General features: G+C 35.0%; 1 protein-coding gene across 4 annotated transcripts in view; it reads left to right on the forward strand.

The window, feature by feature from the left end:
• DIAPH2 (diaphanous related formin 2) overlaps nucleotides 1-12,331 on the forward strand; it is an 876,560-nt gene that overhangs the window by 402,226 nt on the left and 462,003 nt on the right. For all 4 annotated transcript variants that reach the window (XM_053916890.1, XM_053916891.1, XM_053916892.1 and 1 more), the window contains 2 exons: nucleotides 118-219; nucleotides 7,859-8,098. In XM_053916890.1, coding sequence (XP_053772865.1) covers nucleotides 118-219; nucleotides 7,859-8,098 — 342 coding nt within the window. The remainder of the gene's footprint in view (nucleotides 1-117; nucleotides 220-7,858; nucleotides 8,099-12,331) is intronic.

A 12,331-nucleotide genomic window follows, 5' to 3' on the forward strand; every position in this document is an offset into this window, starting at 1 on the left:
TATAACAGAACCACAATTAGAAATTTATGTGCTACCCTATTTTATCACTTTTAGAATTGTTAATGCATGCTTAATAATTCTAAAAATAAAATAGTAAACATTTATACTTTTCCTTAGAACCTGGTTAAACATCTTCCTGAGCAGAAGGCACTCAATGAATTAGCACAGCTGAAGAATGAGTATAATGACCTTTGTGAGCCGGAACAGTTTGGAGTTGTGGTACGTATCCAGCATGAGGGTCCACGAACTCAACTTGGAGGTTACAATCAGGAACAGTGAAAGGAAAGACAAGTTTTCAGTTGTTGGTATTTGTTTCACTATATATCTACATAGTTTAATATATTATTAGCTGTCAGACAAAAAACTCCTTGTTTGTTATTATTTGTCATGGCATTGAAAAATATAGAAATTAATATATCTTATAAAATATTTCAAAATATCTCATGGAAACTCCTCCATACAAGTGCTGATATTTAATTATATTAATATATGAAAAATAACTTTTTGTGGTATATATTACTTCAGAAAAGGCAAAAGAATTTTAAGATTTCCTATAGAGTATCATTAATTTATTAAAAGCTTTAAATACACTGTCTCAAGTGGTAGGAGAATCTCATAAATACATATGCTGTAGTGTGGTTAAGTCATTATTAAATTATATCATGTTTTCTTAATCCCCTCCATTTCAAAGGGGTACAGAGGATGGCTAGGTATGAATTCTGTATTACAGAATATAGTTATATGTTTTAAGCACTCCCCAAACATGCTATTCAAAAAGTTGCCACCCAAAAATGTGGGAAAGAGGGCAAGATGATTGATTTAATTTCTCAGAGAAAGAGCTGTTTTGATGTAGGTGTTCAATACAAGGTTTTTGGCTTGTGGGCATTACAAGTTCTAGTACAGCTGCCATCTTTACCCTGGCTCCCTGACTATTTTCCACTTGCCTACTAAGACTTAAAATTACCATAAGACCTACTAGTCAAACAGGATGTCTGCTTTATCTAAAATATTTTATAACCTTTTTAATAGTAATATATTTGAATTGATCTGATTTGGTATTTTGCAACTTAAAAATCGATGAAAGACAAATACCATATGATCTCACCTATAAGCAGAATCTAATTAACAAAACTAATGAACAAAATAGAACCCACGGTCATGGAAACATGGAATAGACTGAAAGGGACCAGAGGACATTGGGGTAGGGGATAATGGTGGAAAGAAGGGGAAGGGACTATTTAAAGAATATGTATGCATGACCCATGGACACGGACGACAGTGTGGGAATTGACTGCAGGAGCGAGGGTGGGATGGGTGAGAAGGTGAAAGGAGGAAAATTGTGAAAATTGTAATAGAATAACAAAATAATTTAATAAAATAAAAATAAAAATCTTATCTAAAGTCAAATTATGATAGATGGGACAGAGAATGTTCCTTTTGAATGTGTTCATTAACTGCTTGCCCAAATTTAGAGTTTATTAGTTCTCAGATGTAGCCTTGCATACGCTGATCTAGGAGGATTCTTTCCAATCCTTGACAAGTACATTTGGAATGTATATTTGAGATGAGATAGAGCATGTAAATGTACCTGAGGAAGATATTTTTCTCATTTTTGATTTAGGTGAAGTAATAATCTGAACTGGCAAGATACTGTTATTAAACAACAGTGCTTTGGTACCATATTAATTAATAAAATTTTCTAGACCAAAGTTCTCACTTAAAACCTAAGCTGCTTGAATTCATATTACAATTGAAACTAGTCTGTGGACCGTCTGAGGATTCAGCTGTGTCGTGGTCATTGTGAGTTGCACAGTAGGTGCGCTACACAATTTTTCTCAGGCCATTTTTTCTGACTGCAGTTTATCTTGGAAGATGGATTAGTTTTCCAGTCAAGTCCTTCAAGAGGAACATCCTTGGTACTGCACTGTGGAAATGAAGTTTGGGGACATAAAAAGCAATATACCTTTTGAACTTGAAGCAAACTAGAAAATGGAAGAGACTTCTTGTTTATGCACATAACTGTAAATAATTTGTGGGGCTGTGTACCTGAAATCACCTGGTCCTCATATTTACTCTCCGCACGCTTGGTGACATGACGAGAGGGGGGAAATGTCAAGGACATTACACAGTAGCTTATTCTATGTGAATTTTCTAAGGCAGTATCAATCAGTATTTACCACATAAATTTCAATAATCTTACATATTCTAAAAAGGTATTTAAAATGATGATGTGCCTTAGTCTTTTAAGCATGTATGCTTTGCAGTGCTTGGGATAGATTTTATATAAAATCGACAACCAATAGATGTTTATTAAGTTGAGTTACAGGACAGTTATTAAATCGCAATGTGAGCCTGAGATTAAAAATAGTATATTTTCGATCTGTAAAAGTGAAAATTATGCTAAAACACATTCCTTATGGTCTGTGCTGAAACTCAATTCACTTCTGTATGGTCATATCCGAATACTCTTTAACCCTCAAATTTTATTGATAGTATACATTTAGGACAACTTTGGAAATGGGCATAGAATAATCTACACTAATGAGAGAGGTTCCAAACTGTTTGTCTTGCTTCTGCTTTCTTCCCCCTTCAAAAACATTTAATGTGGTCTTCTTAAAACCTCTCTTCGTCATATGACATCTGTATCAAAAACCTTCATTGTCTGCCAGAGTTTACAGAATAAAACCTGAGTTCCTTAGCATTCTCATTGTGTCTCTGGCTCTCTGGTTTTATATAACCCTTTCTCTTTGGTGCATTCAGTGAATTGGTGTTTTTATGACATTTTAGGTTTTACCTCAGCGGGACTCTTATTGTCATTTCAGCAGTTATTTTTACTTGTTTCTATTCAGCAGTGTTTCATTTTTTCATAGCAGCTGTATCATTTCTTACCTGACTTCCTCAAGCCTTCTCTCTCTCCCCTCCCTGTTCTGTTTACCTACCGCAAACAACCTAATCTCTTACTCACCGGAGAAATAACAACGCATTTTGTTTTCAGAACCTCCAATATCCCTTCTACCTACAAAGTCATCTCTACCTATCTCTTATTAACTTATTCTCTTATCAAAGCTCAGAAAGAGGGATACTTTATTTCTTATGAAGAATATTATTTTTATTATTAGTGATAGAAGCAAAAATGTATTGAGGAGTTACTGTGTCATATACCATGCTAAACAATTTTCTCCCAGCATCTCATGTATTCCTCACAACCCTATGAGATTGGTACTGTCACTGACTCCATAATTTGAAAGAGGAAACTGAGGCCAAGGAAGGCTGGGAAGGCTGTCCAAGGTTCCACAGTAAGTAGGAGATCCATAATCAAAACCCAGGGACCCTGGCTTCATAGGCAGTGCTTTTAACAACGGTTATGTACCGGTGTGCATGTGTGTGTATGTGCACGTGTGTACAATGCTCTATCATGTGCTAGTTTACTTATCTCCACTTGGGGAACATTTTACCCTGACTACTTTAGTTCTGTTATTTCATTGCCTATTCAATTTGTCAGTCTCCATCCTACCCTTCAATTCAGAAAAAAATCTTCAGTCGCTTAATTCCTGAAAAAGAAAATGAATGGAACACTGGAGAGATGGATGAATAAAGATCCTTCATTGGCCATGAGGTCCCTGTTACCTACTTCCCTTCCTCCATTTCCTGGCATCAGCTTTTTCAAAGATTAGTCTCCTTTGACTCTCTACTCCTTACCTTCAATGAACAGCAATCAGAGTTCTACCTTAAATAGTGCACTAAACCTGATCTATGAGAGTTCCTTAGTTACCCCCTAATTTCATCAAAAATACACATCAGATCTACTCACTTCTCTTTATCTGTGCCCTCAGCACTTTAGCCTAGGCCAGCAGCCTCATTCCCTTGAACTATTATGATATACTTTGGGCTTGTTTACCCTGCTTGCACTTTTGCCTTTCTCCAAGTCAGTCTCAGCAAAGCCGTTTTGTGATATTTTTTAATCCTCACCCAAGGATATATATATTGATTTTAGAAAGAGAGGAAGGGAGGGAGGGAGGAAGAGAGGGAGGGGGAGAGGGGAGAGATCATTTTGAGAGAAAACTATCAAGTGTAACCCTCCTACCAAGGATCGAACCTGCAACTTCTGGGTGTACAGGATGATACTCCAACCAACTGACCCGCACAGCCAGGGCTCAATGTGATATTTTTAGAGTGCATTTGTGTTGCATCATCATACTATTGAGTATTTGTCTGTTTAAAGCGTCAGCGTGTCATGTGGCACAAAAGCTGCAATATAATCTCCTTGCCCCAACTGACCACCTCTTTTACTTTTATCTCTTAATGTTTGGCTTCTTGTGCATTATCCCTGAACATATTGTATTTTTTGGTTTTTTTAAACTTACCTGCTCTGTCCTGCCTCTGGCCCATTACACATGCCTCTGCCCTTTACTCCCACCCACTGCCCGCCTCTCTCCTGCTTAAATTTCACTCCTCCGGTGACATCTTCACTGACCTACAAGTCTAAATTATGTCTCTCTATTAAATGCTCTCATAGAACATTTGTTCTTTCCCTTTCTAGAAGTTACCATAGTTTTTAATTAAATGATTTTTTGTAAGATTTTTAAAATTAATGTCTGTAAACCCCCACTAGACTGCAACTTCTAATACATGCATCATGTTGATTTTATTCACACTGTACATATTTAACAAATGTTTGTTGAATGTATTAGCATGAAGATAAATTGAAGGAGATTCTTTTCAGGCCTAATTCCATCTCCATATGACGCTTTTTTATTAAGGCTGGGTTTTTTTTTAAGGAGAATTTTGTCTCCTTAACCTTTACTTTCCTCACATTTTCTAACAATAAATACTCTTTCCTGATGTTATTTATATGACCCTTGTCAGTGCCTTGTAGAGTTCACATTAGTATATAATTTCCTGGATGATAAAAAAAGAATTTCATCAGTTAGGGGTAGACATATGCCAGAAGTGAGATTACTCCTGCCAGATTAATTAAAATCATCATCATCAAACAAACAAACAAACCCAATAAAACTGGCAAAACCGGAGGGGAAAACCTGGCTTTGACTTTTTGAAAGAAATAACTTTATTTGTGACAGTGACTAGGCTGCGAAGCTTTCTCTAAACTTTTGGGGGTTTTCTCAGCAGCCATATCATTGGGCTTGCTTGTATTTACATGTAAAAAGTTAAAAAAGAAACCCCCAAAGAGAGAAATAGAAAAAAGAAACAAATGAAAAATCTAGGGACCTTTCTTCTGTCTAGGGGTAGACCTCCTGGTAAGAGGGATATGCTAGTTCCCACACCTTCTATGATCAATAGTACTTTTCTTTAGGGGGCTAAATCGGCTGCATAGCCTCCCACTGGTACTTCCTTATAATTATGTGCTGTAACTTTATCGGTAAAAAAAAGCACAGATCTTTGAAAGCTCTTCCAGTTAGAACCCCCAGCAGGGGCTTTTAGACTCTTTGCAGTGTGTTTGCAGCTCAGCTGTTCTCTAACCTCAGAGCTATGGAAATTCCCACTTGTCTTGTGCTGAGAATAGAGACCCATACTGTGTGTATCTATTAAACTAACACATCTTCTGAGAAAAAGAAGGCAATAATTAGTTCTTTTAGTAATTGGTCCTTTGTTTCTCCAACTTCAAATTACCCATATTTTTTCAATTAAAATATTCTAAAGCTACAATGTAACAAAAAGATTTTGAGATAGCCTTGTGCATAAAAATGTAATGAAAAGTGCACATTATGTGACATTGCTGACAGCACACTTCATTTTTTATTTTTCTACACAAATATACGAAGGCAGGAAGAGTGGATTTGTGCCTATAGGTGGAAGTGCAACTATAAAGTCTGTGTGCTTTTTAATTTATTTTAAAACCCCATAAGAGCTATGAGCTCTATTCAAGATAGCTTAACCAGGTGAAAAGGAAATTTTTTTAAGTGTTTTTTCTCCCACATACCATCATAGGCAGTAACTTTGCATGGAAAATTGTAGCTCCTTTGTTCCATCATTATGAATAATTATTCAGGTTTGCATATTCATTGGGAAAATCACACTTTATCTGCATCCAGGGTGTTTAGTGTTTTGATATGTAATGCCTTGATTGTCTCTATTTTCATTCTTTCTGTAAATATGAATGCTAGCTGTTAGTTGTAGGTGGGCATTCATTTTAATCTGAGAAAAAGCTGGTTTAATAATTTTGAGATCAGGTAAAAGAAAAAAACCCTATGTGTTTCATACTCAAATTTATGCATTCATATTGTTCTTTTCATTAATTTCTCATAATAATCCATTTGTGACAGGATTAATTTATTTACATCAGCTTTTGAAATTAAGTTTTAAAAATCTGAAAACAGAATATTCATATTAAGCCTGTGGATGTCAATCAGTTTTGCTATTGAGTGCGTTTTATTACACTTAAAGAAACAAAAATTAACCCCTTCCCCCCATATACCAGTCATCCACAATACAACAGCATAGCAGCACAGTAGGTGTTTTGATGGTCATTCTTGGCCTCAAACAGTTGTTTTGTGAAGGATGTTTGGAACTTCTTGCTTAAATTCTATGATTCCACTGAGTTTAGAGTATCTTTTGAGACAGACATTGTTACTGTGTTCAACTCCAGACCAAATGAGTGGAGGTTTTTTGATGCATAATTTTCACATATTACTATCTTCAGGGAAAATATTCTTTATCAACACATCATTATTTTTCTGGTATAGAGTCAAGTTTCAACACTCTACTATTCCAAATGCTCATTTTACAGATTAACTATGGCTCTTATCTCTCCTGACATCTAATATATTGCAAACATTTGCCACTGACTCCAGCTAGCTGGAATGCTAGTATTGATTATTTTGTCCAGGCCAGGTTCTCAGTGCATTGCAGAAGGTATAGCAAGGAGCAGGAGAAACCCAGCCCTTGAGGAGGTTATTGTTTAAAAAGGTTAAGAAAGTTATTTATTTAGCAGAGAATCACTAGCAGGCAGAGTTTTGCTCAATCATTGAGTCAGGTTCTCATAACTTTTATAACCAGTTCTGCCTATTGTGTAACTAAGTCCACCTGTCTATGTGACTTCATTATCATAACCTTTATTACAATCACTGAGACAAAATCGTTCTGTATATTCAGTGCACAGGGGGTTCTAATACTTAAGTATTTGGGGAAACACCTTATAACAAATGTATATTTGTTGCAAATATATCTGTTAATTCTAAGGAATTGATAACATTATATCTTGAAGAGACTAGAGTATCTTTGCCCCTCCTACCAGTCTGGATAAATGTTTCTTCTTTATCTCCTTGGTTGTTGGACTCCCATACAGTTCGATTTTCTGGCAGTTCTGGTTGTTTTTGTTTCTTAGATTTGTTGTTGTCCTTTTGGTTGTGCAAGGAGGTGCAGTGTGTCTACCTATGCCTCTATTTTGGCTGGAAGTTCCTAATAGGTAATTTTTAAAGAAAATCTGTTTCCACTTACATTTTCTGTCATTATATACATCTTTTATCTGTGACCGAAGCATTCACTCAACTAAATTTCGTATTTGTACATTTTCATAGTTCACCTCAGGACAGATTTTTGGCAGTTTAAATGCTGTTGATGACTAATGATTATGCAGTAAATATATAGTGACTGTTCAGCTTCAATAATATTATCTTAATGCTAGAAGGATGATTTAATTTGTTTAAAGCTGAACAAGCTGTTTTTTAAAGTTTTATACAAATATTCTTTTGTAATGTCTAAGCCACAATATTTTTGAAACCCAGAGAGAATTAATTTTATGCAGAAATTTTACAGTATTGTGTATGAAATTATTCCCACTTGAGAGAGAAATAACAGTCTTTGAATATATTCTTATAAAACATTCCTTATCTTACAGATGAGCTCAGTGAAAATGTTACGGCCTCGTCTCAATAGCATTCTTTTCAAACTCACATTTGAAGAACATGTAAACAACATCAAACCAAGCATCATAGCAGTAACTCTTGCCTGTGAAGAACTGAAGAAAAGTGAAAACTTTAACAGACTTTTAGAATTAGTTCTTTTGGTTGGAAACTACATGAACTCAGGCTCAAGAAATGCCCAGTCTTTGGGTTTTAAGATCAACTTCCTTTGTAAGGTAAGATAACATTTCATTATGATAATTTACAGCAATCATCTCCTGTATGAGGGGGTCATTCTGAATAGCAATAATACTTAATCCAAAAAAATGGGTGAATTTTATGGTATGTTAATTATATCTCAATGAATACAGATACATGATTTTTCATTTGCAGTAAACTCCGAGTGACTGGGAAAATTCTTCTGCAGTATGGGAGTAAACTTTCTGATCAAATATTGCTTGAGTTTGTAGATCAAGAAGCTTGCTTTTAAAAGTAGATGCAGTCATGTATTTCAATCGCTTTTGACTTATTTTATGCTTCTCCAAAAACTCTTTGAGGAGTGAAATTCAATGAATAGCCAGAAATTTCTTATTTTTTAAAATTAATTAATTTATTTTTATTCAGTTACAATTGTCTGCATTTTCTTCCCTTCCCTCCACCCCACCCCAGCCAGTCCCACCTCCCTCCCCCACCTCTACCCTCCCACTTGATTTTGTCCTTGTGTCCTTTATAGTAGCTCCTATAGACCCCTCTCCCCACTATCCCCTCCCCCCTTTGCAATGGCATGGATGGAACTGGAGAGCATTATGCTAAGTGAAATAAGCCAGACAGTGAGGGACAAATACCATATGATCTCACCTTTAACTGGAACATAATCAACAAAAGAAAAAAGCAAACAAAATATAACCAGAGACATTGAAATTAAGAACATTGTAACAATAGCCACAGAAATTTCTTCTTGACTATGTTTTGCTTATTCTACTCTAAGAAAATAATAATATTGTTGAACAGTGTTACTATGCTTACACTACGTATCTAGTGCATTTACTAAAAGTTTAAAAAAAATCAAGTGGTGAATTGAGAGCAGGCCTGTGAAACAAAGGGTCACTGGTTCGATTCCCAATCAGGGCACATGCCTGGTTTGCAGGCCAGGTCCTCAGCGGAGGGGTGTGCGAGAGGCAACTGCACATTTTTCTCTCTCTCTCTCCTTCCCTTCCCCTCTCTCTAAAAATAAATAAATAAACCCTGAAAATAGAATTGCAAAAGATGTGTTTAAAAAATTAAGTGGTGGTTATTTTATTGTTTGGATCAGGCCATTTCATAGTATTATTTTTGAAATTTCGATTGTTGTAAACAGGAAACAAAGAAATAGAGAAACACAACAGTGATTGTATATGTCCATTTGTAAGCTAGAGCAAACCACCTTATTCAGAAAATATCTGTCTGTTACAGAGAGAAAGCTGAACAGACTGAGGTGAAGGCCTGTAAGAAAGCTAGAGACAAAAATAAATCTGAAAACAAGCAATCTATCTTTGATATCTCACCATTCTTTCACCTTTTTTTTTCTCTCACTACTGAGAACATTGCAGAAACTTGGTTAGTTCTTGAAGTGTATTATAAGAAGAATCCCCGATCTAGGAATGGATATAAATTTCTTTTCTATTCATGCATTAAGTCGATGTGCATTACATATACATTGACAAGCATTTTAATATGTATCCAACATGATTTGCTTCTACTAGTTCTAACTCACACATAAAGAATAGCATTTGTAGATAATAGGATATATAATGGTATTATATCTGTTTGTCCCTGATTTATTTTTTTAGGGATATAAGGAATGAGAGAAAAGAACATATCCAGAATGCTAATGTTTGTCAAAAAATTTTTTTACTTTCTTTTTGTGATATTAGGGGGAATGTAAAATTATTTGTTAATACCAGCGAAAATAAGGTAATGCTTGTAATAACATGAAATAAATCATAACCACATTTGTAGGACAAAAGTAATATTTAAGACATTTTCATTGTATTGAATACCATATATTCAATACTAACAAAGTCATCTCTCACCGACGTGCTACTTGTTCAGAGTATATGCTGTATATTCAATGAATGAATCTTAAAAGTGATCTTGGTCGATAACTATAAAAATACTATAAATTACAAGAAAATATCATTGGAAATTTGTATTATAAACCTATTTCACATTTAATTCATATAATATGATATTTAATACAAACTGCCCTAATTTGAATAGGCATATACCTTTTAAGTGTCTTAATTTCATACCATTCAAATTAATTACATGAACAGATTTTTTTGAACCAAGAATAAATAAGTCATTTATACACAGGAACAAGGTATTATATTAATCTCACAGAAGGATTTTACAGTTACATCTTATATTTTGGAAAGAGGATTCTTCCTGTCATCTACCTGTCAAATAAAAGTTCTTCTATACAACACTGATCTGACATCTAACACTAGAGGTGTACTCAAAGGATTCAGTACAAAGATTTTTGCCAACTTCAAATATAATAAAAATAATATTGTGGGAAGTACTTATATGTAGTAATAGTTCTAAAAGAGAAAAAGGTGCATGTTTTAAAGTCTCTCACCCTGTGCACCCATTTTTAAGTAGGATTTTTATCTTCAGAGAAATATTTGTCATTAAAAAAGAGAAATATAATATATATGCATGATATTCCCATGATATCTAGGATTATATTATGTTCCTGGAATACAAAGGATTTTGAGTAGATACAAATGTCTAAAATGACAGGAATTTTCTGAAGTACATAGAAATTCTTAGCTTGGGTTTATAATCTGTTCAAAATGGAATTGATTACTGATGAATGATTACCTGGAATTGCTGTTAAATTCCAGTTAGATCATAAAAGATTACTTGATTGATTTTTCTTAGTGTTACTTTTTTCCTCAAAAAAAAAAAAAAGCACAGGGAACTTTCTTTGTAGAACAGTGCTTAGTTTTAAAAATGATACCATTTAACCACCTAACGTATTCTAATGATAACTTTCTCATTGAATTTAAAACTGCAATCCAACGTTTTTCACAAGAAACTATACAATGTGTTAAACTATTTGCCTAGTTATAAAGGAGCCATTATATAATCAGTTAAGCTTATTAGATGTACCTTGTAGTAAAATAATACTAAAAATTCATATGGTCACAGTTGGCTCCTGTAATATTTGGTAAGAAAAGGAAAACAGATGAGTTACCCTAAATGTCAAATATCACTAAAGGGTATCGTTACTATAAGTACTATTCTTACCACAAAATGCTTTGTTAACTTTCAGCACTGAATTATCCCTTTGTGAGTCCCCAAACCAGGGTGCTGAACTATAATGTAAACCATTTCCATGCAGATGAATTCCCAGTGTTAGCTTGTCCTGTGCTAGCCTGTTGGTAAATGAAATTCTGAGGAATAGCAGTGTTGCACCACAGGGTAACTTGTTCATGTTTTCATTACATAATAACATACATAATCTGCATAACAACAGAACATTTAAAAATACTCAGCACTGCCTAGGCCCTAACCTTTGTGGATACATTAGATAAAGATCTTTATAAGCAACAGAAAGTGACTCTGCCTGATGTAAGAAAAAAATGGAATTTATTGTGAGGGTATGAGGTAGCTCAGCCAGAAACTGAGGAAAGGGTGAAGAACTTGGCCTTTAAAAGAACAGTAACTATGGCAGCTTTGAGAATACAGGGAGCAGGAACTAATGGAAAGGCTTTTCATGAGGTTGCCTTTAACCTTGATTGATAGTGCTACCAAGATTACCTACGATGGAAGATTGGTCATGCCCCAAAGGCCACTGTTAACAAAGGTAGGAATACCAAAGTTCAGGGGCAGGTGATGGGACATCAGACAGGCTCAAAGGTAAAACAAAGGATGTGGTTGGTACACCAGGGGGACAGCTGCAATACAGACTCACAAAAACCTCAAGAAGATTGTGGTACCATTGAGTAGCCAGGAAATATGTGTAGAGAGTATTATGTAACATCACAAGATACACTGTCAATGAATATAAAAATTAAAGGGCATTGAGCAGGACTTCCGAGAAGGGGAGAATTTATTTTCCCTTCTTGCAGGATGTGGATGAATTTAGGCAGTAAGGTAAATTGGAACAGAAGGGTCTTGAAGAATATGTAGAATATGTATGAAGGGAAGAAGCCATAACCTTACAATAAAGAACACTGGGCTCAGAACCTACATTTTTGCTTCTGTTTTGCTAATCACTACACAAGTGTTCAAGGCTAAGTCACCTCCTCTTTCTGAACCTCAGTTTTCTCCTCTGTAAATGAGGAAATACAGTGTCCCTTGTTTAGTTTGATAGGATTTTTTCAGAATCAAATAAAATGATTTTTGTCAGAGTTCTCTGGAAAATTATAAATTGCCTGACTGGTGTGGTTCAGTTGGTTGGACATCATCCTGCAAAGCGA

This window comes from Desmodus rotundus, chromosome X, assembly GCF_022682495.2.
Source record: "Desmodus rotundus isolate HL8 chromosome X, HLdesRot8A.1, whole genome shotgun sequence".
Lineage (NCBI taxonomy): Eukaryota > Metazoa > Chordata > Mammalia > Chiroptera > Phyllostomidae > Desmodus > Desmodus rotundus.